This window comes from Hipposideros armiger, unplaced genomic scaffold, assembly GCF_001890085.2.
Source record: "Hipposideros armiger isolate ML-2016 unplaced genomic scaffold, ASM189008v1 scaffold_818, whole genome shotgun sequence".
In the NCBI taxonomy this organism is placed as follows: domain Eukaryota; kingdom Metazoa; phylum Chordata; class Mammalia; order Chiroptera; family Hipposideridae; genus Hipposideros; species Hipposideros armiger.
The window spans coordinates 346,713-371,740 of record NW_017732168.1 but is presented as its reverse complement, the minus strand read 5'-3'; the positions used below and the strand labels follow the sequence as shown (position 1 = coordinate 371,740).

At 36.1% G+C, this 25,028-nt stretch overlaps 1 protein-coding gene across 1 annotated transcript in view; it reads left to right on the top strand.

Moving 5' to 3' along the window:
* Positions 1-4,887: 4,887 nt before the first annotated feature.
* The window catches only part of PIK3R4 (phosphoinositide-3-kinase regulatory subunit 4), a 56,341-nt gene continuing 36,200 nt past the window's right edge, over positions 4,888-25,028 (top strand). Inside the window, exons 1-6 of the mRNA XM_019628932.1 lie at positions 4,888-5,395; positions 6,092-6,875; positions 13,711-13,844; positions 15,350-15,932; positions 19,016-19,150; positions 20,693-20,914. Of these exons, the coding sequence (XP_019484477.1) occupies positions 6,143-6,875; positions 13,711-13,844; positions 15,350-15,932; positions 19,016-19,150; positions 20,693-20,914 (1,807 nt within the window). The 5' untranslated portion in view covers positions 4,888-5,395; positions 6,092-6,142. The remainder of the gene's footprint in view (positions 5,396-6,091; positions 6,876-13,710; positions 13,845-15,349; positions 15,933-19,015; positions 19,151-20,692; positions 20,915-25,028) is intronic.

Here is a 25,028-nt window from a genome sequence, read left to right as displayed (position 1 = left end):
ACCATTAAAAAGAAGGGAAGCTACCATTTGTGACAACATAGATGGATTTTGAGGGCATTGTGCTACGTGAAATAAATCAGACAGAAATAGACAAATACTGTGTGATAATCACTTATATTTGGAATCTAAAAAACTATTGAATTTTCATAGCCACTATAGTAGACGCAGGCAAGGGAGTTGGAACTAGTATAGGTAGTTGATTGGAACTGGGTGTTGAATGAGCGTGCAGTGTATGAAGTTACTGCAAAACCAACAACTTATTTTGGTGTCAAATACTCATGAAAATATTGACTAATAGAATGTATCGATATATAGGGTATCTGGATGTTCATAAGCTCATCCATCCGACTATAGCCTGTATACATATACATCTCAGGTTTCAAAGCTGTGGATTTTTCATTGGTCAATCAGAATGGACAGTATGATCCCATTTTTGTGAAAAATAAATATGAATAAATAGGCATTCAAAACAATATTGAAGAATAGATACATACTAAATATTGATGGAATTATGCATCTTCCTCCCTCTTATGAGTATATTTCCTCATTTTTCTACAATAAAATGTAGTAACTGTGAATAAGGAAAAGGAGTAATACATATAGAGAATTAGCATTTAAAGTTTTAACTTTGAAAAATATAAATCAATGAGAGATAATCTCTGTTAACATTGGTACAGTCTTTCAAATGAGTACACACATATTTGAACATTTAATATGTTTTGAAATCCTAATATATGTTAGTATTATCTCATTTAATCCAAACAATTATATGATAAAGTTACTATAGAGAATTTTCATTTCCTATGTATTTATTATATAAGACCCAAAGTTACAATATTGAACATGAAAGCAACAATCACACATACACACACGCACACACACGCACATCACTAACGAGCAGACCACTAATAAAATTGAACTGGTCAAATATTTTCCTCTACTCAAAACTGGCGCATATATTCTTGTTTAACACATCATTGTCTTTGTGGTTCTCATTACTACTTTTTACTTACAAGGAATGTGATCTTTGGTAAGTTATTTACCTCTCTGTGCCTCCATTTTATCATATAAAAAGTAGGAATGTAAAGGTATCTACTTCATTGAATTAATGGGCAGTTTAAATGAGTAAATATCTCGCACATTTTAAGCCCTATACAAGTGGTAGCTTTTAAAATTATTACATGCCCAAGTGTAAAAGTTGAATAGCTATTGCATACATGAGCCCAGGGACTTTGTAAGAATTTGAGAGAAAAAAATTAGCATTATCAGCATATTGATGATATTTAAAGCCACAGAACTGGAAAAAGTCACCAAGAGAAGGAGTTTTGATCAAGTACCTAGAAAAACAGAATGTATTATAAGCACATTATTGGCTCGGTCCCAAGTGATAGGCACCTTATTTTCTGAACCATTTACCTAACTCTATAGAAAAAGTTTGTTCATGGTGCTTACTTAACACGTTAACCAATGTCTTTTCTGTAACAAGTCAAAGGAAAAACCCCACCTTGAAGTTGGTCTAGGGGAAAGTTTTGTTTCCATATTAATTATAGTTTATTTTTCTTTACTGGACAATGGGAACTATGTAAACCACAAATTTACATTTTGGGATTAGTTGCCACAATTTCACAGCTAAATTGAGAATTCATCTGAAGTTTAATTCACTAATTCCAAGTACTATTTCTCTGTTCTTCTTAATGGCTGTTTATTGTTTCCTTTTTCAATTTTGTAAAGTCGCTTCAAATTGTTTGTGGAGGAGAATTGGTGGAGGAATAGAAGGAAAACAGTGGCAGAGTAGAGGAATGGCTTTGATAAGTGGCTTCTGTTTACCCACCTCCCCTACTGAAGCTGGCATCACTCACACACCCTCTCAGGTCCCCCACGCTGGCCTTCTCTTGATTCCTAACCTGTCAAACTTCTGCTAAGCCTTCGCATTTACTCTTTTCTTCTGCTTAAGACACTCCTTGCTTACTCTTTATGTAGCTCAAATCTCCTCATCTTTCAAGTCCCAGATTAAATGCCAACTCATTAGGAAGGACTTGCCCCCCCAATTCCATGCTATATTCTCACAGGCCTTGTACTTTTTCCTCATAGCACTTATTACCATTAAAATTATTTGATGTTTTAGACAACTCTCGTCTTCTTTTAAAAATTTTCTTTAGCTCTTGCATTTTCATTTATTCAAGAACAAAGTCTCACCCAAGATTAAACCTTCACAGGTAACTGGAGTCAAGCTCTATCTACTCTTTGTCTACCAATCCCTTAGTGTGTAATGGTGAAAGAGCCGTCGGTCAGGCAGCTTATGTGTTTTTAAACAAGACTCTGAGAAGTGATAGGAGGATGAAATAAATAGCAATACATTATTTTTTCATTTCTTTCTCTCTGAAATCTTTAGTCCATATTCAAATTCCCCCAATGACACATAAGATTTTGTAGCTGTTTCTAATCTTGGATCAGGTTGAGGTTCACACATTATATTTGAATGTTAAGTCTCTTTGGAGTCTTTTAGTATAGAGAAATCTCCCTGTTTGTTTTTTTATGGTACTGACTTTTAAAAGTCAATTATCTGGATTTGTTCCATCATCTGGATTTGTCACATTGTTTTCTGATGGTATTATTTAAATTATTCCTCTATCTCTTTTATTTGTTGTAAGCTAGAAGTTAGAAGTAGAGCAGAGCTATCTAATGAAAAATATAGCATGAGCCACATATGTAATTTAAAGTGATCTAATAGCCATATTTTTAAAAAATAAAAAGAAACAGCTTAAATTTAAAGATATTTGTTAACCCAATATATCTAAAATATGATTTCAATGTATAATCAATATTAAAAAGATATTAGACTTAAAAAAATTTTTTTTCTATTAAAATGTTAAAACCCTGTGTGTTTTTTACACTTATAGAGTAAAAAATTTGGAGTAGCTACATTTCAAGTGCTCAAATGTGGCTAGTCGCTCTCATATTGGACAGTGAGGTCTAGATGCTTGAATAGATTCAGATTACACATTTTGGGTAAGAATGCTTCATGGGTGATATTTTGTATTTCCCACTACATCATATCAGGAGCCTCATAATACCTGTGTCCTACTGTTAATAATGTTAAGTTTGACCACTTGGATAAAGGGCTTACTTCCAGAATTTTCTATATAAAAGATTCATTTTTTCTTTTTTTTTAATGTGGAAATAATCTGTAGGTCTTCCTTGGGCACCACGAGTCTATCTTGTTACCCCACAACCTTTCGCCCAATGATCTTATCATCCATTGATACTTTTTGTGGGAACCAATTATTATACTGCAGGTTACAAATTGTAATTTCTTATAATTCCTTTTATATCTGTTAGCTGACAATCTTCTACAAAAAGGGAAAGTATTTATTATTAACTGGAGGGTGGTGTTTACATTAGAGGTTCTCTTTCCTCCTTTTTTTAGGATGCAGCGGTTGCAAAGTCTCCACGTGGACACCTCACAGGATTGGAAGTGTACTGATGAGGTAAGCAGCCCAGGAGAGGCAGGGAATAAACAGAGATCAGGAAGATGAATGTATTTGTTAAGGTAAGGCTAACTATTGTAGCAAATAAATATCGACATTTCACTAGCATAACACATAGGACTTTACTTTTGCTTATGTAAAAGTCCTATGTGGGTATTCCTGTTTAACGGGTGATTTTTCTCCAAGCTGTGTGTTTCGGGGACACAAACTCCTACCATCTTGTGGCTCTGGCATTACCTAAGGCCTTGAAGTCACCTGCATCCAGGCTGAAGGGAAAGAGGGAGTTAATAATGTCATTCACCTCTTAACTGTCTTGACCTGGGAGTAAAACACATAATTTCCACTTGCCTCACTGATATTCAAGGGGTGGAGTGGGGCAAGAAAATATAGTTCCTACAGTACAACTGCTTTACAGAAACATTTATTTTTCTTTAAATGGGTAGTTAGTTATCACTGATACAATGCAGCCGAGAGGCAATTGGCCAGAGGATAGAAAGTGTTTGCTATTTTTTTCTTCTTTATACTCCACCAGTGGCAAGCAAATTTTATTTGTTAATTTACTCTGAAAAGGACTATGTGAAATTTATTTAAAGCCTCCATGAGCAGACATTATTGCTATTTAAAAATAGAAGAAAGAAAAAGAAAACCAGGCATTGAAAAATATTTCATGAGTTATTTCACAAAATGTAATGGTGGGGAAAAATAGATGTGGAGAAAATGCAGGAGTAATCTCAATTGAGACAGATTTATCACATCTCTACTGAAGTACTGATACAAGCTACAACAGGGATAATGTAAATGAAAGAAGTCAGTGACAAAAACCACATATTGTATATCACATATATGAAATGTCCAGAATAGACAAGTCTATAGGAACAGAATATAGATTAGAGGTTACTTAGGGTTGGGAGGGGAAGAGGGATGGGGAGAATGGGGAGTGAATGCTAATAGTTACAGGGTTTCATTTAAATGTTCCACAATTAGATTATAGGGAGGGCTGAACAACTCTGTTAATATATAAAAAACTAATTTGTGTATTTTGAGCAGGTGTACTTTTATAGTATGTAAATTGTGTCATAATAAAGCTCTTGAAAAATTGAACTTGGGATATGCTGACTTTCCTAAATAAGCCTGTGAATTCTGTTTAAGAACTATGTTCTAGTGTACTTAGGGTTAAGGGGTGTCGGAACAGGTTCTGGGGGATAGCAGAAGCCCCAGAGTTTAGGGAAGAATAGGTGGAAAAGCAGGATGGGGAACAGATGTTGTCAAATCATCTTATTTTCTTCCTGCAGTCGCCCTGAGCGACACCACGCCCCTTCCCCGTCTCCTAGCAACCAGCGCCGTTTTGGTGCTCTTCCTCAAGCCTCGCTCCTTCGTAACTTCCGCTCCGCGGCAGGAAGTGAAATCAGAGCCGGCGGCTTTCCCGGGAGTTCGGTGTTTGCAGCAGCTGAAAAAGTGTTTCTCTGGAACTGGCGGCCTCCCTCTCTCTGCCGGGTTCCACCTCCCCGCCAGGTGGTGAGGCCCTCGAGGAGTACAGCGGACCTCGAGGGTCCAGAGGTCCGCGCGGGTGGAAGGCGAGGCCCCGGAGCGTGTGGCCCTTAGGGCACATAGGAGGCTGGCGGGGGCAACTCCCTGGGTATCTGTGCAGTCGCTTCAGCCGGGCTTCATCTGTCTGCTGCGGCCCTGTGCGCTTGCCCATTTCTCCCCGCGGACCACCAGGCTTCCTGGAGATTGGGGACTTTCTGTGTCCCCTCCACAACGTTCCGCCTCCTGCCTTTGAAGGAAGACCTCTCAGAGAGAAGACTCACCCGACTGTTGACACCCTTCCCATCTCAGACCCCGAAGTGACCCACCATGTCCTCAGTGTGAGCTAGTGACCGACTTGTGCCACTTTCCAGAGTCCTAGGGTAAATGTTTATATGTGCGCATGGCCGTGTGTGTTTGTGTGTCTTTTAGTTCCTGAAACATCTGAGCTAGGAGAACCCTGAGCTGTGTTTGGCAAGTGTGTATTTTGGTGTCCCTTTATGTAACATCCCTGCCAGGGTTTCTTCCGTGTCGTTGTACCACACAACTTCGTGCCTTCTATTAGCTGGGTGGGAAGGCGCACCAGAATTAGGCTGCAAAGGCCCAGGAGATAATTGATGTTTTGGATCTCAGCCTGATCTTTGAGGAGTTCAGTGACCTCTTTGTATTAGGCCATTCTTCATCAGTTTTAACTTTTTAATGTGTTTCTGTCCAATGTCCATGACTACAAGTTCTTCTTGGACAAAGACTGTTGTATAGTACTGTTTAGACTCTCATAGCCCCAAGCACAATACTGAACATATAGTAAAGACTTGGTAATTTTAAAATTTAAATATCAAAAAATACACATTTTAACATTTTCACCTATATTGAAGGGACCTATTTAAATACAGTTTAACTCCTAGAAAAGGCAACATAAAAGAACAAGATCTTTTTAGATAAATGTCCGAAATTTAGAGGCTTCCTAGAAAGGTAGGTACAATGCTCTCAGTGGAAGAGAAATCTAGCTTTTAGGAAGAGATCAAATAAAGAATTGTGTTTCATTGCTTGTTTCTTTTTCCTTTTTCTCCTTCTTTAAGAAAATAGGTGCTGTATCCTAACTTACTGACCCGAAGGTGCTTGCCGCCATTATGGGAAATCAGCTTGCTGGCATTGCTCCTTCCCAGATCCTCTCTGTGGAGAGTTATTTCTCAGACATCCATGACTTTGAATATGATAAGAGCTTGGGGAGTACTCGGTTTTTTAAAGTTGCTCGAGCGAAGCACCGAGAAGGCCTGGTGGTTGTGAAGGTATTTGCAATTCAGGATCCCACGTTGCCGTTAACCAGCTATAAACAAGAGCTGGAGGAACTGAAAATCAGGCTTCATTCTGCACAGAACTGTCTACCTTTCCAGAAAGCTACAGAAAAAGCCTCAGAGAAAGCAGCCATGCTCTTTAGGCAATATGTGCGAGACAACCTCTATGATCGCATCAGTACCCGTCCATTCTTAAATAACATTGAGAAGCGCTGGATTGCTTTCCAGATTCTGACCGCTGTGGACCAAGCACACAAATCTGGAGTCCGTCATGGGGACATCAAGACTGAGAATGTCATGGTCACCAGTTGGAACTGGGTCCTTCTAACTGATTTTGCCAGTTTTAAACCCACTTATCTTCCAGAGGACAACCCAGCAGATTTCAACTATTTCTTTGACACTTCACGGAGAAGAACTTGTTACATTGCTCCTGAACGTTTTGTTGATGGTGGATTATTTTCCACTGAGCTAGAATATATGAGAGATCCTTCAACTCCACTTGTAGACTTAAATAGCAATCAGAGAACAAGAGGCGAGTTGAAGCGAGCAATGGACATCTTTTCAGCAGGTATTTCGGTCTGTCAAATTTCCTAAGGGGGTGTGTGTGCATATATTTTAACTCCCGAACATAGAAACGTAGCTTTTAAAAAAAATTTCCATATGTTGAAAAATGAATTTTTTTGTACGTCCTCATACATTATTTCAGATACATGCAGCATTCTTTCATTGGACATGTTTAAGTGCCTGGAAAATGCAAGAGCTGTTCATTCATTCAGACATTTAAGAAATACCTGAATTCTTCTGTATGTATCAGCCATTGTTTTAAGTGCTAGAGACATAGAGGGATAATTATGTCCCTCTTTTTGAAGTGCTTACACTTTATTATGGAGATAGATATGATATTGAGAAAGGACATTTCAGTGCATTGTGGCTTGCTGTGGTGGTGATAAGCGTAGGGTGCTGTTATAGGAACATGTAGATAAATGAACCTCCATGGTGGTGGTGGGTACAGAGGCAGGATCAGGAAAGGCCTCTATATTGGAAGGATGATATTTAAGCTGAGACCTGGAAGAGGATTGGGAGCTAGCTATGGTAAGGGGAGTTTGTTTTCAGCCAGAGCGTTTTGCTCATACCAAGACTAGAAGACCAGAGCATGATGCCCTGATTTATTAGGGCACTTGAAGTAGTTTAGTATACCTAGAACATAGGGTGTGAGGTAAGCAAGGCCCAGATCAGAAAGGGTCTGGCAAGCCCATGCTAGTCTTCTGAAACATTGTCAGATACGTGTTTTAGACAGAACACTTGATTGTAGTAGCATGGAGAGTGGATTACTGAGGAGCTACACTGGAGAGACCGGAAAACTGGATAGTAGTAAATTGCTACAGTCCTGGTAAGACATGATGCTGACTGACTTAAAGTTGTGACAGTTGGAGAGGAAGCCGACAGTTGACCCTTGAACAATGCAGATGTTGGGGGTGCTGACCCCTGGTGCAGTTGAAAATCCAAATATAGCTTTTGAGTCCCCAAAACTTCATTACTAATAGCCTCCTGTTGACCAATAATATAAACAGTCAATTAACACATATTTTGTATGTTACATGTATTATATACTGTATTCTCACATTGTAGTAAGCTAGAGAAAAGAAAATGTTATTAAGAAAAATCGTAAGATTGGTCAGCGAGTTTTTTCAAATTGTTGAAAATCTCCCCCACATTGTCCAATATATTGCAAAAAATCTGTGTGTAAGTGGGCTTGTGCTGTGTTGTTCAAGGGTCAACTGTCATACATAAGAGATAATTAGTGGGTAGAATTGTTAGGACTTAGTGATTGTTTGGAGGACAAAGTCAACACCCCTGCATTTCTCCCATAACCTCTTATCCCACGTGCCTGGGGAACTGGGCCGATGGTCACTGAGATAGGAGAGACAGGTGGAAGAACAGCTGTGGGGTAGGAAGATGATGAGGTCTGTATTAGAGATGTTGAGTTGAATGTGTCTGGCGGATATCCGGAGAAGATGTACAACAGGCAGTTGGTTATAAAGGCTTGGTGCATAGAGATTTGGGATGGAGATGCAGATTTGGTAATTATCAGAAAATATAGGTTGTAATTGTAGCCAAGGGAATGAGTTTGTAGCCAGGGAGAGTTTGTAGAGAAGTGATTCTTAAGCTTTTTTGGATCCCCTTAAAGAATTTGATGAAGTTAGTGGCCTCCTTCCCTGGAAAAAAGTACCATGCATTCATATTCATTATTTCACATACACAGACCACGTGAGCTTGGGCCATGAGTCCAGGTTATCTGTGAACTTCTGGGAGGAGCAGTGGGCTGAGGATGGATGGTACACTGAGGAATACCATATGAACTCTGGCAGCAGGGCCATTTTTTGTAAATTTTGCAAAGGTTGGGTTTAATCTTTTTCTCACCTGTAGGCTTACTGTTGGGTTGTCGGAAAAGTCATGATGCATTTTTGCAACGAAAAAGAAATAATCCGTCATGACTTCTGACAACCCAATACAAAGAAAACATAAATTAAGCTGTATTTTAGGTGACTTAGGAAAAGTAACTTAATGAAGAGGTGTATTTTATCTAGGGGGAGCGAATGAATAAGAATTGTTACACAGGATTGTACCTCTGTTGGTCCATTCAGCTCACTAATGTGCATCCCAAGATAATACGAGTGTTTTTTGATAAGGTAGGGTTAGCCTCTATGCTGTAGATATGAGTTAGAAATGTAATCCATCCGAGTCCCAACTTTTTTGATCAGCGAATTTATCTAAATTTTTCTTGAACCATGTTTTCATTTTAAACTTACTGTTCAGTAACTAGAACTCCTTTAGCTTAGACATGTGACCACTTTCTAGTTTCAGGGGATCATTTATAGTTTTTTTTTTTAGGTATAATCAACATAGAACACTTTGTTAGTTTCAAGGGGCACAACATAATGATTCCATATTTGTATATATTGTGAAATGATCACAGTAAGCCGTTAACATCTGTCATCATACATAGTTACAAAATATTTTTTCTTGTGATGAGAACTTTTAAAATCTCTCTTAGAAGCTTTCAATTCAGTTATACAATACAATATTATTAACTGTAGTCATCATACTGTACGTTATACCCCATGACTTATTTATTTTATAACTGGAAGTTTGTTACAGTTTTAAAATTCCAGGGGTTGATGAAAAGTTTATATTGATCCTTTCTGTGCACATTATAGTTATGCAAACTTCAACAAAATTCTTAGTCAGCATTTGTTTTTCTAGACTAAAGAACCCTACGTTGTTTTGGCTGAAGCTAGGCCCTCCTTTGAAAGAGGTGGACGGGATCTGTCCAACTCCCATGGCTCCTAAGATTTGATGTAGGCTCTTTGGGGTTTGAATGTTACTTTTCCCATCTGGATGCATATCCATGGTTCCTGGCTGCTTGTTTGGGAGTAGTGTATATATTCCTGTCTCTGGTCATATAGAGGGGCAAAGTTTTTTTGCTGGAGATTTTTCATTCGTTTGTTTCATAAACATTGGAGTCTTGATTACGTGTGAGACACTGTTGTGTAGATGTTGGGAATACAGCTGTGAACAAGACTGGCAAGTTTTTGCCTTTATGGAGCTTGTATTCTAGTGGGGAATATAGAGAATAAACAAGTAAATAAGTAAGAAAGTTAATCTTGGCTAGTGATAAATGCTGTGACAAAGTGCTAGGACTTATAAGTGCTGTGACAAAGGCTGGTAGGGGACTACTTTAGATAAAATGGTCAGATAAGGCCTCTCTGAGAACAACATTTGAGCAGATATCTGATTGATAAGAAGGACTCAGTCATGATAGAGGCAAGTTGAACAAAGTTAGGCAAAGTACCACCCAATAACACTTCTAGGATTACATTATAAAGTTGCTAGGAAAAAATCCTTTATTCACCTCTGTGTTAGTTAGCTAAGGCTGCCTTGACAAAATACCCCAGGCCGGAGAGCTTAAACAAAAATTTATTTCCCCTGTTTTTGGAGGCTGGAAATTCAAGATCATGATGCCAGCAGGGTTGATTTCTCTTGAGGCCACTCTTCTTGGTTGCAGATAGCCACCTTCTCTTTGTGTTCTCACATGTCTTTTCCCTGGTGTCCGTTCTTATAAGGACACCAGCCATAGTGGATTAGTCCCACCCTAATGACCACATTTACCTCCCTAAAGGCCCTGTCTCCAAGTACAGTCACACTCTAAGATACTGCCTTCAACATTTGAATTTGCTGGGGGGACAATTCAGTCCATAATAACCTCCATTTACTTGTAAATATTCATATGTAGCTATGTTTCTTTCTGACTTTTTATTTGGAAAATAATTTCAAACTTACAAACTTTAAAATCTTGCAAACTTGAACAAAGAAAAATAGTACATAGAACATCTGTGTATCCTTTACTCAGATTCACCTGTTGTTAATATTTTGCTCCAATTGCTTTATTATTTGTACCTTTTCTCTGCACTCTCCCCCACGCCTCTCCCACACCCCCCATGATTTTTTCCTGAATAAGTTACATACATCATGGCCCTTTATTGCTAAATACGTCAGTGTGTATTTCCTAAGATTAGGGATAGTCTCTTATAAAACACGTAGTTGCATGTTGCAGTTATCAGCTACAGCAAATTTCACATTGATACAGTACTTTAATTTACATTTTTTATTCTAATTTTGTATTTGACTCAATAATGTCCCTTAGAGCATTTTTCTTGCTCCAGGACAGAACCCAGTCTACTGTCAGGTGTTGCATTTCGTTGTCATGTCTCTTTAGTCTCCTTTACTCTAATAACATTTCTATAGCCTTTTTATGTCATTATGACATGGACATTTTTTGAAGAATACCGCTCCCCTTAAATTTTTAAAACTTACTTTTACACTTTTTATTTTTAAATGATAGACTCAAAGGAAGCTGCAAACTTGGTGAAGAACCCTTCCCCTTGCCTCCCTCAGGGGTGACGTTATATGACTGGTACCACATCAAAATCAGGAATTGACATTGGTGCATTACTGTTAACTAGACTAGAGACCTTATTCAGTTTCCACCAGCTTTTACATGCACTGTGTGTGTGTGTGCCACCCCACCCCTTTGTTTTTTTAATAGAATGTTGTTCAGTTTGGGTTTGTCGCTTCCTTGTGATTAGATTCAGATTATTCATTCTCAGTAGGAAGGAATAGTATTAGGTGATGATGTGTCTTCACGATATCCCCTCTGCAGGCAAATGGTGTCTGATGGTCAAGGTCTTGCCCAATTTTTCCTCTTTATAGTTACTTTTAAAAAAATCCATCCATCAGGGATATTGGTCTGTGGTTTTCTTGTGATGTCTTTATCTGATTTGGTATAAAGGGAATATTGACATCATAGAATGAATTGGGAGGTGTTCCCTCCCTCCTTTTCTATTTTTTGGGAGAATTCGTGAAGGGTGGGTGTTGTCTTTTAACATTTCATGGAATTCACCTGTTAAGGCCTCTTGGCTTAGGCTTTTCTTTGTGGGAAGTTTTTCATAATCAATTCAACCTTTTTACTTATATAGCTTATTTAGGTTTTCTATTTCTTTTTAAGTCAGCTTTGGTAATCTGTTTCTAGGAATCTGTCCGTTTCATTTAGGTTATCTATTTTGTTGGCATATACTTGTTCAACGTATTCTCTTACAAGTCTTTTCATTTCTGTACAGTTGGTAGTAATGTCGTTTCTCGACCCCAATCTTTATTATTCCCTTCCTTCTGTTTGCTTTGATTTCAGTTTACTTTTTTCTTGTTTCTTAATGTGAGCATTAGGTTGTTGTTTTGAATGTCTCTTTTTTAATATGGATGTTTATAGTTACACAATTCCTTTAAACACTGCTTTGGATGCATCCCATATCTTTTTGTATGTTGTGTTTTTATTTTCATTCATGTCGAAGTATTTTCTAATTTCCCTTTGATGCATTGGTTATTTAGGAGTGTGTTTAATTCCTACATATTTGTGAATTTTTCAAATTTTCTTCTGTTAGAGATTTCTTATTTTATTCCGTTGTGGTTTGAAGAACACAATTTGTATGATTGCCGTTCTTTTAAACTTACTGAGGCTTGTTTTATGGCCTCGCATGTGGTCTGATCTGGAGTGACCCGTGTGTGTGTGTGTGTGTGTGTGTGTACTTGTGGAGGGCTTTGTATTCTGTTGTTGGGTGAGTGTTCCTTTGATGTCTGTTAGATCCAGTTGTTCAGTTCTGTTCCCTCAGTTATAATGTTTTTAAGAGCTATTTTTAAGTCTCTTATTCTAAAACTTGACACTATATAATATAAATTAATTTAAGAAATTTATTGTTTATTAGAGTCTTAGTTGCTGGAGATTTTTCAGTGAATAAAATAGACAAAAATCTCTTCCTCATGGAGTTTGCCTTCTCCTGGGTATATAGACAATAAAGAAATAAATATTTAAAATATATAATTTGGCAGTTGATGCTGTGGGGAAAAACAGTCAGAAAAGGGGAAAGGGAATGTGCCAAGTGAGAGTGTGGGGTAATTGTGGTTGAGGGGCCTGCAGTTTTAAACTGGGCAGTCAAGAGAGCTCTTACTGCTAAAATGGCATTTGATTAAAGATCTGAAGGAGGCAGCGTTATACGCCATGTGGATACTTGGGGCAATAGCATTCCAGGCAGAAGGACCTGCAAATGCAAAGGCTGTGAGCTAAGGTTATTTAACGATCTCTTTAACACTTGTTAAACGCATGTTATATAATGATTGAAGGAAACTGCTTTGTCCTTTTGGGAATGCAGATACTGTTTTATTCCTTGTTTGAAGATGATGTCAATTCAAAATGATTGGGTTGTCTCCTTCCCTCTTATAGCCACACTTCTTAGCACTTCTAATGTTATAATTGTGTCTCCCTTCTTACATGGGGGCAGGGGTTTTATCTGTTTTATGCACCCTGAGAGCCTAGTGTATAGCAGACACCTAATAACTTTTTGGTTAATGATGAATAAATGAATTGTCAGATATGACTTCTCAGTAGTTCCTTGTGAATTTAATGTCTGTGAAGCCATACTTAAAAAAATCAAACACTATTTCTGGTGTCTTAATCTTTTAATCTATCTCTATATGTGTGTATATATACACACATATTCATTATAAATTATAGAAGTAGGAAGTAATTTTATTTGATTCAAGTTGTTTAGGAGGGAGAAAAATTGAGTGGGCCTCTTTTGACTTTACACTTTTAGAAACTGATGATTAGGCAATAAACATTTTCCCTATCTTGCTCAATTGTGGTTGTATATTAATTTTTTTTAATTAAAGTTTATTAACTCATTTTACTTTGGGTTTCACATTTTGAGTTTTATGAATTCTCTGAATTCTTGACCTATACTAATGATACCTTGCATTTCATTTTTAATGGAATTATATCTGCTATTTTCCAGGTTGCGTGATAGCTGAGCTTTTTACAGAAGGTGTACCATTATTTGATCTCTCGCAACTTTTGGCTTATAGAAATGGACAGTTTTTCCCTGAACAAGTGCTAAATAAAATTGAAGATCGCAGTATCAGAGATTTGGTAACTATGCTACAGTTACTTGCCATAAAGAATTTAATAGGATTATGTTTTTACTTGTGCATTGGTCCTCCGTACTCTGGGATGTTACAAATTTGGAACAAAGCAATAAAATCCTATAGACAAGTATAAACATCTTATTGTTTTTACTTTGTTAGGGAGAAATGTACAATTTTTTTCCCCCTCCTCAAACTCGGAGTTTATTTGACTTAAATTTTTTATGCACATGTACATGCACACACATCTTCCCATAATAATCTTTAGCTCTGCTTTGGATAGATTTAGAAGAAGGTAAGGGAGTGTCTAGGGGTTAGAGAGTTTGTCTAGGATAGAGCTTGCTAATAAGAAGTGGTAAGGCATATCTAACGTAAAAGCAATAGGGAACATCAACTTGAATATAATACAGTAGTATAGGGCCATTTTGTATAGAAGCAACTAGCTTTGTGTACCTTTCTTGACCCCAAGGACAGCTCTAGAAGGGGAGATTACAGAATCACAAATTCCTGTAGCAGGACAGATATGAGGAAGTCTGTGGGAAGTTGTATAAGCCATTTATACACATTACTATTTGAGGGAATCTTTTAAAAGCCAGTCAGTATAGGAACTGATGTTAATGATGATGATGATTCTGAGTCATGTAATGCATATGGTATATTTAAAGTATTCTTTAAAAAGTCACTTTTCCTTATTTTAGTACATTTGATTCCCCCAGGTTCAATGCAAGGCTCCTATTTAGAATCTAAACAGAAAGCTCAAATAACTCAATATATTTTTATGATATTTTAAGTATTTAATGACTGATACCCTATGAAGGTCTAGTAAAGATTAAACTATGCTCTGTGTATTGAAAAAAATTGAATTCCTTATGATGCTAGAAAACATAAGACAAATTCAAACTAGGTATCATTTCTAGTGTTTGTAGGATTTAACATCTCTTTTACACTACTTGAAAAATTTAAACCGCTGATTCCCTTTCTGACCAGGTACCAGAGCGGCACTTAAAATGTCTATTTCCTTGGACTTGTGAAAATAAGGCTCTAAACCAGAACTCTGATATGTAACTAGATTTCAGGGCTTCTGCAATTCTTTTCAGAATTGTGTGTAACTTTGTAAGCAAAAATTGTGTGTGTACATTTTTCTATGGAGAAAATCCCATTCCTTCCCTCAGATTCTCAGTGGTAGGTCCTGCTCAAAAAAGTTTTAGAATCCTTGAATTGTGGGCAGCAGTATATTACCCCCCTATCTTAATAAATGGGGAATGTTGAACAGGGTGTACTCCTCTCTGTGTCTGGGCTGTCTGTAATATGTTAGTATGTAATTTCTTCTTGCTTTTTAGGACAATAGTAGAGTCACATATTACTCAGTAGTCAGGTTCTGAAAGTAGTTTAAATGGCAGAGATTGAGAAGCACCTTCTCAAAAATCCTTTAATCATGTGTCCTCGTAGCTTTCATGTGATTTAATTTGCTGTTCTCAAATCTATTTTTTCTCCCTTTTCCCCTTGGTATAGGTAACTCAGATGATTCACCGTGAGCCAGAAAAACGGTTAGAGGCAGAAGATTACTTAAAGCAGCAGCGTGGCAATGCGTTTCCTGAAATATTTTACACTTTCCTTCAGCCCTACATGGCCCAGTTTGCCAAGGAAACGTTTCTTTCTGCAGATGAGCGCATTCTGGTTATACGGAAGGATTTGGGCAACATTATTCACAATCTCTGTGGACATGATCTGCTGGAAAAAGCAGAAGGAGAGCCGAAGGAAAACGGGCTGGTTATCCTGGTGTCTGTTATAACATCCTGTTTACAGACCCTTAAATACTGTGATTCCAAACTTGCTGCTTTGGAACTTATCCTCCATTTGGCCCCACGATTGAGTGTAGAAATTCTTTTGGATCGTATCACTCCATATCTTTTGCATTTTAGCAATGATTCTGTTCCTAGAGTGAGGGCCGAAGCCTTGAGGACGTTGACCAAAGTTCTAGCTCTTGTCAAAGAGGTTCCTCGCAATGATATCAATATCTATCCGGAATATATTCTGCCGGGCATAGCCCACTTAGCCCAAGACGATGCTACTATTGTTAGACTAGCCTATGCTGGTAAGAGATTATTGTCCAAGTAATAGCCACTCATATTTTGGAAGTTAGTGCCTATAATACCTCTTGTTTCTCTGATTTCTTTGGGAATCCCAAGGGTTTACTTTGGTACTTGAACTATTTGTGTACATTTTAGTAATACTTACAGCTAATCTGTTCCTGGGACTCGACTTTTGTTTGTGCTTTCATTTTTGAAGTGATCAGAGTAGTCAAGTAAAAAGTATATAATACCGAATTTTAAGACTTTACTTAGAATATTATGTTTAATTGGAAGTAACATTAATCTTTACAAGTATGTTCTTTTGAGTTAGTGTCTTTAGGCCTTTATAAAGTTTCTCTGGACAAATAAGCTTGTGTGAATATCAAGTTTAGGATATTCAGCAACAATCTCTTGTTGAAAAAGATTGCTGGGTAATTTAGCGTTGAAAGAACCTTGCCTACTAACTTAACTGAACTTTAAGGTCCTATCAGTTAATTTAGTGCTTAGGATGTGTGGCTTCTCTGTGTGAGGCGGGTGTGTTGTGTAAAATACCTATATAATTCTCACTCATAAAATCAGGTGATACAGATTCATGTTTTTAGCTCCCCAGATTAATTCTGAATGCTAATTTTTGCATAGAAATGTCATTGAAACATTTACATAATAATTCCATAATTTATTTCTAAAATGTAATCTGATGGAAATCAGTGATTATGTTTTGAAGTCTTTGTAAATAGCACATAATATGTGGTGATGGTGTCACTTTTTTGAAAGATACTTGCTTAGTTTATTCATCGTATGATTTGCCTGTCAATATTTTAATGGAACATGTGAAAATTGGTCTTTGGACTCTGGCCTTATTGCTGGGCACATCTATAAAACGATTGGTGGTTGTTTTTTGTCCGATATATTATTTATTGATTCTTGTCTATCTGCCTATTTATGTATGGTTTCTAGTTTCCATAACTGTATAAGTATAAACATCAGGCCTAGAAAATCTAGGATTTCTTTAAGATATGTCTGAGTTTATCATTTGTAACAAAGCATATTTATAATTCACTTGGAAAATATAAATAATTGAGTCAGATAAAATTAAGTAAAAGAAAAGTTTATAGGTTTTAAGAACAAGCTGTATCTTTAGAATTTCATGACCTACTTTTGGCCCAGTGTATCTTGGACTGTTCTCAATTATGTTAATTAGGTAAGGTTCTAAGGTGTAGGTACCACATTAACATATTGACATCTGATTACTAGTAGTCATAACAAAAATAATGATACTATTTATTGAAAACCATGCTGTGTGTCAAGATATCTACTGCTCAAGGTTGTTGCAGGGGTTAGTTGCAAGAGATATATAGAGTTTAAGATAAATTCTAGATCGTAAGATACACAGATTCTAAGATCTATATATCTCTTACAAGTACCCCTTGCAGCAAACTTGAGCAGTGAATATGTTATATTATCTTCATTTTATAAGTGAGGAAATTGGGAATAGGAGAGGCTAAAAAACATGACCAAAATTTATCTGGTCTAATTCTTTCTCAGTTCTCAGAGTTGCTGGTCTAGACCTTGATTTTGAAGCAACCCTGCACTTCTTTGGTCTTCTGGTTCTTTATGATGAGAGTCCATGATAACCCAGGGTTAGTGCCAGTACCTTAGTGTCCCTTTGTCATGGCTTGGAGCATGATAAAGCTGCCTTTTTTTTATAGAGCCAGAAGTCTAGTTGCACTGTATGGTTAAGTATAATTAAACCACACATATCAGTAATTATAAAGTGTAAAAATCCCTTTTTAAATTTTTTTTACAGTATTTTTTAACTCAGATGCTAGTATAAATTTGTATCTTGTGTAAAGTAAACTTTCAACTGTGTTGTGGTTTGTGAACTTAAATGGGGAGATTAGCATGGGTCTACTTAGACTTTAGAGGTTCATTGAAAAGTAAGAGACTTTTCCTAATAAAGATATGTTCATTAAAGTGGGGATATTCATCTAGAATTTTGACTTATTATCAGAGGATGTTCCAGAATTTTCCATCTTTAGGGTGAGCAGGGATTACAGGGTATTAATATCTTGCTTACTTAGAGGTAAATTTTGTTCTATTCAGAACAATGTCGAAACTGGGAGGGGTGGTTAGGGGGACTCCCAAGATGAAGGGAATAACTATATTTGGTGAACTCAAAAATCTCAACTACTGCGAGATGTATGTCAATTTGAGATGTAAAAAGCAAAGAAAAAGTGAGTCTTAGAATCAATAAAATAATGTAGTTAAACTTTATGTTCAGTAATATTCACTGCTAAGAAGGAAAAGAGTGCAGTCTTCGGCTGGTATGGTCATACGTTAAGCACAGAAGCAGGAGGGGAAGGGTAGAGACAGGAATAAATAAATACAAATGGAATGAAGAAGGTATAAGCACTAGAGTAGATGTAATTAATAGCAAATGATACAGCAGAAATTAGAAGAAGGTACTTTCACAGTGGTGAGGAGTATCAGTCTTAACAGATTATCAGACAGAAAAAAGAAAAAATATAGACAACTGCAGAGGTGTGGCAAACAGTCTCACACTTTGGTTCCGGAAGAACTTCAGGGTATCACTTGTAAAGCAATCCAACAATGGTTGATTCCGTTTGGTAATGGCTCTTTGAAGTAGATGTGACTCATTTACCTGTGAGGAAACCGAGACTGATTGGTTAAGCTTTCAGCTAGTAAGTGGCAGGGCTTTGAGCCAAGGGCAGTGTGATTCCAAAGCCCAGCTCGATCTGTTCTTTTCATGTGAATGTTTGTTAGTCTAATGTCAGGTACTGTTTAAAGAGTAGGTGTCTATAGAAGGATTAAGTTTTGTTTTTGCCTCAATAGACTTGAGTGCTATATTTTGAATTATTTTTATATTTTTTAAAGACACGTTTCATTATTAAAACTGGTAGTTTGGGGATAGTTATAGATTATGAAATTAGTCACTAAAACATGATTTAAGTTAAGTGCTAAATTGAAAAGTTCTGCTTTGCCTCCTTAGTTTTATGATTATTATTTTTATGTATAAAGAGGGAGGAAAAGTTATAAACATTACAGAGATTTAAGATTATAATTATAATTTTTCTTCCTTTTATAGAAAATATAGCTCTGCTGGCAGAAACAGCTTTGAGATTCCTGGAATTAGTACAGTTAAAAAATCTCAATATGGAAAATGACCCAAATAGTGAAGAAATAGATGAAGTTACACATCCCAATGGAAATTATGACACAGGTAGTATGATTTTCTCTTATAGATTTCCTATTACTTAGCATGAATTGCTAATGTGAACTTTTAACAAATTATCATTTATAATTTTCATGTAAGATGAAAGAATACCAGGTGTAGAGATTAAAAGGGTCCCTGGTTTCTGATTGTTCTCTCTGTTCTTGAACACTGATTTGTTGCCAGAAAATGATCAGCTCGTTGCCACAGATTCTAAGCCCAGTTGATTTTCAGCCAGAATTGATTTATATCAACAGTAAGGCTAGCTGAATTATATTATTCATATAAGATAAAAAAAGAAATTGGAAACATCATAGTTAAAGAATTGAAACCTTTTCTCCTTATATGAGCACCCTCTATCATAAACTGTGTTTATTTCATAGTACCTATCAAAACCCATATCTTGTACTGTAAAGGAACAGAGGTGATGGTAAACTCTTCGAGGTCAGAGTTCCTCTCTTAAGTCCCTTTACATCCATACAACTCTTAACAGGCTTTTCATTAATATTTATCGAGTTAAAGATTTAGAAGTAAGAGAATTTGCTTGGATCTGTCTGTTCCAAGATGTTTCTAGTCGAGAAAAACTAGAGAAACCTAGTTTTCAGATTTTTATGCTGTAGACAACTGTAATGGCTCTGTTATTTGTTAGAATGGCACCATTTTTAGACAGAATTATCTGGAGTTGAAGACAATGAAATAAAATTTGAACTTACAGAAGGATGTTTCAGAAAGGGAAGTCTCATTTTTTCCATGGAATTACTTAGAAAATAATACTGTTTCACGCTCTATAACCAGGTAATTGGACCTTTTTAGATAATGAAGTTAGGTGTTAAAACTTTTTGGGAGTTAATCTGGTTTTTCTTAACGTGGACACATAATTTTGCATATCAGACTGTCTTTTCCTTTGGCAGCAGGTGCACCAGGAGTGGCCTCTGCTCTCATTCTTTAGCCAGTGGGTAATGGTTAAACATAGCTCTGCATCAGGGAAGTTTGTGTCTGCTCTAAGCACTGGGGATGCAGGGGTGAGTAAGACAGAAAAGATCCCTGCTCTTGAGCTTACATTTTAGTAAGGGAAAGAGATAGACTGTTAAGTAAATAAATAAATGAAAAGGGGAGGGTAGGTAGGAGATAAGGTCAGAGAAGAAGCAGTGGCCAGATTAAGGAAGGCCTTGGTAAGACTTGCAGTGTATTTTCTGGCTTTCTGAAATATAAGAAACCATTAAAAATGCTTTCTAAAAGTATTGCCCTGTACCATTGGGTTATATCCTGAACCAGTCTAGTATTTTCAAGTCCTTGATTAAGTTGATCTCACTGGAGCAATATGATCACCTTTTGGTGCTTCCCTGTAGTTTTCTCCTTGGGCTTCATAAATAGAGTGATTTGATTAGTGAGGTAGTAACCATACTTGTGTGGGATCAGCTTATTAGGCTGTTTTTCAGTTTTATATTTCAGTTTCCCATCTATCCTTCACTATCCTTCAGAGCTTTGAATAGTGGAAAAACGTAGTGACTATGAATTGAACCTATCTTTACTTTTTTTTTTTTTTTTTAGAGCTCCAAGCCTTACATGAAATGGTGCAGCAGAAAGTTGTCACCTTGCTAAGTGACCCCGAAAATATCGTGAAACAAACCTTGATGGAAAATGGAATAACGCGGCTGTGTGTATTTTTTGGACGTCAGAAAGCCAATGATGTTTTATTGTCCCACATGATCACTTTCCTAAATGATAAGAATGATTGGCATCTGCGTGGAGCTTTTTTTGATAGTATAGTTGGTATGTTGTTTTTTTTTTAATTTGTCCTTGAAGTTTTGAAGTATTTTCTCAAACAAATACTTCCATGCAATCTGAGAGGTGACAATACTACCAAATTTTACTAATAATGAAATGAGTTCTTAGTACTTCTGTCTGTTTTCATGCTGCTTTTGGATGATAGAAGTATCTTAGTTGGTCAAGGCATTGGTTAATTAAACTGCGATACATCATATGAAGGAATACCATCGTGGTTATTAAAAACTATGTTTTAAGGGGGAGACCGGTTAGCTCAGTTGGTTAGAGCATGGTGCTGATAACACCAAAGTTGCTGGTTCAGTCCCCGCATGGGCCACTGTGAGCTGCGTCCTCCCTAAAAGAGTCAATTATGCCGTTGTAGCATGAAAAGCAATGTGTAACCAATGGCCGTGGCTGTTTCCCAATAAAATTTAAAACCCACTATGTTTTAAAAGAATATTTAATGACCTGGGAAAGTATCATGAAATATTATTAAAGTGACTGAAGTAGGTTGTAGATCTACTTAAAGTATGATTCCAGTTGTATAAAGGTAACAATAACAAATCATACATATTTATAAAAAAGGCTGGAATATATTTGGGTGTGAATAGTGGCTATCTCTGAAGGTGGGATTGTAGGTGATCATTGTTTTGATATTTTCCATATTTTTCGCATTTTCTACAATAAACATACGTAGCTTTTACAATCAGAAAATAACAGTTAAAGTACAATTATAATTGAAGATCAATCTAATTAGAAAATCAACAGATTGCTTTGTATAAACTGAAAATTTGAAAAACTAAGTTTTTTTCACTATTTTCAAAAGGTTGCAATTCTTGATTTTCAGATTTATCTAAAGACAAACAATATCTTATATTTTATCTACACGACTCCTATTACATTTAGATTCAAAATTAGACATAAAGTGGACTTTATTTTGAGTAGTTTGTCATGCTTGACAAAGGATTTAATATTTTTCTTTTTGAATAATAACTGATTTCTTTCCACCTGATTGTACTATTGTTTTTTTTTTTTTAAAGATTTTTATTGGGGAATTGGGGGAAGGGGAACAGACAAGTTGCTGTCGTTTTGTTCTTCAATCTAGTTGTGGAGGACGTTGCTTCACTGGCCCAAGTTGGCACCCTCATTGCGCTCTTCTCAGGCGAGGCAGATCAGTCGCCGGCTTCTGGACGGCCGCTCACTGCGGCTGCTGGCCGCTCACGCTGGCTACTGGCTACACATGGTAGCCCATGGCAACCCACCTGCCGTCGCCGACGACTCACGGCAGCCCAGCTCCAGGTTGAGCTGTTGTTCAGCATCTTAGCTGTGGAGGGCAGTGTCACTGGCCCTCATATGTGGGATCCGAACCGGGGCCCTCTGGCGTCCCAAGCCAGCTCTTAACCATCACGCCACTCAGCCGGCTCTGATTGTACTATCTTTTTAATTTTAGATTTGGTCAATCATGAAACCATATACTAAAGCCATGCTATAATGACTACCCAGCTAACCTTTTTTATATCGTTTTGGACATGATTGTAACAGCTTGTCTGTTAAAAGGTTTAAGACTCGTTTTGCTGGTATTCTTTCTTGTGTAGTGACAGAAAGCTGTAGAATTTAGACTTTGGTTCCCAGTGACCTGGGAAAGTAACTGTTAAAAGGTTTGCCTTTGGGATGTTTTTCCTCAAAAATAAAAAAAAGGAAAGAAACATACAGCAACAGTATTAATATTTCTATAAATGCTATCATACAGTGTTTTGGAGAAAAGGGTACTCCCTACTTTTGAAAAGCTTTGAAATTGCCTGCTGGTCTTGCTTTGTTATTACCTGAGATTACTGTACCTCCCTTTTTCAGGTGTCTTTAGTTTTTTGTTTTTGCGTTACTGATTCATTTCAGTCTTGCATCTCAGACTCTCAGTTCCTGAATACAGTATACTTTTCTTTCTCCTTTTATCAAATAATTTTATTTTTATTCCTTTTCTTGGGAAATGGTGGTTCTTAGAACTTCTCCCATCTCTTGGTAAATGCATGTGTATTTTAAAACACACCTTTATATTATTTCTTTCATTTAAACATACTTTTCATTGATTTTCTTGTTTATTTGTTTGTAAAAGTAATACATGCTTGCTGTATAAAATTTGGAAAATAGAGAAACCAAGAAGAAAACAAATCATCTCTAATCCTACAACCCATAATCCATGTACAACCTCTATTCATGCTTTGGTGTTTTTTTTTCCCTATAGGTTTTCTCCTTCTCTTTCTATCCTATCTATCCCGTTCTGTCATATATGCTGAGAGGCACTATTGTATACTAGTTAAGAGGAGGCATTCTAGAGCCAGATTGTTGGATTTAAGTTCTGACTTTGTCATGTCCTTGTGGTTTTGGAGAAGTTATTTAATCTCTTTTATACCTACCTTAGTTTCCCTATCTGTAAAATGGGAAGAATAATGATCCCCATCTATTGGTTGTTCATTGGTTGTAGTGAAGATAAAATGAATTAACATATGTAATAGTGCCTGGTACATAAGTGCTATATATGTATATATCACTTCCTAATCTTATTTTTTTATTTCTTAAACTTTCTTCTAGTAACATATATTCTAAGCCTTTTCTCATGTCACTAAAAACTCTTTGAAACCATATTTAATAGGTCAAAATATTCTGTTATATAGTTTCACCAAAATTTATTTAACTTCTGTTGGATATTTAAATTATTTAATTTTTTTCTATCATATTGATAATCTTTTACATAAATATTTGTTTCTGATTATTTTCTCAGGCTAGAAGTCTGAAATTTTAATTACTGGATTAAACAGTATGAATATATTTTTAAAACTCTTGACATTTTATAAGCTTTTCAAAAAGATTATATTTCCCCCTCCCATCAGTATTATTTGACGATACTGCATACTTATAGCATGGAACAGGCTTCAATTAATCTTTGCCTGTTGGTAGGGTAAAGTGATAACTTGTTTTGATTAGTATATTGCTTTGCTGATTAGTGAAAGTGAAAAATTTTCTCTTTTTTTATTATTTTTTATTAACACTTTCAAAAGAAATTCCCATTCCCCTCCTTTGGCAACCATCAGCTTGTTCTCTATATCTGTGTCTGTTTCTATTTTTTGTTTATTCTTTTTTTTTTTTTTTTAGATTCCACATATAAGTGAAATCATGGTAATTGTCAAACTTTCTCTTGTTGATTACTCATTCATACTTCTTATTCTATGAATTTTTAATTTATTGGCCCATTTTTTCTAATGGTCTTATGCTTTTCTTGTTTTTTTTTTAGCCATATACATCCATATGTATATATACACCTTAAGAACATTAAATAACTTATTTCTTTGGCCAAAATTTTCCTCAGATAATTATTACTTTTTATGTTTTTTAAAACAGTTTTTATGTTGTCAATTTGATCTTCGCTCTGTGATTTTTTTACTTTTGTGCTTAAAGGCTTTTTCCATTCCAGAATTAGGTTACCAATATTCTTTTTTTTTTTTTAATTCTTTGTTTTTCATACTTAACTGCTTAATTGATCATTATTTTGGGCTGTGGTGTGAAGTGAAATCTAAATTTTCCTCAGAAGTATAACCGTTTTTCTCAATACTATTTATTAAACACTTATTTTTTTTCCCATTGATTTGTGAAGCTTCTGTTGTCATCTGTTGTATGCTTATGTGTTTTAGTGTCAATTTTCTGAGTATCTATTCTATTTCATTGACTTCTCATTCTTGTACTCAATATTATACTCTATTCTTATAGCTATATCATATTTTAATTATTATATATTTATAGCTAACATTAGTATCTGGTAGGATAAGTTCCCCAGATGTCACTCTTCCTTTCCAAAATCGTTTGAGCTATCTTAGCTCATTTATACATTTCAGTTTGTAAAGTTCCTAAATATAATCCACTAGAATTTTAGAAAAAAATTCTAAAATTAAATTTCAATTATAGGGAAAATATGCTTTTGTAAATTATTTAAAATTTATTCAAAATTTATAAAGTAATATATGAAAAGCAATAGGTGTACATTTCAGAGGCAGCTATTGTGGTTTGTGTTTTGGTTTTGGTATCTTCAGGTGATTATTGCCATACCTCTAAAATTTTCATATACTATTTT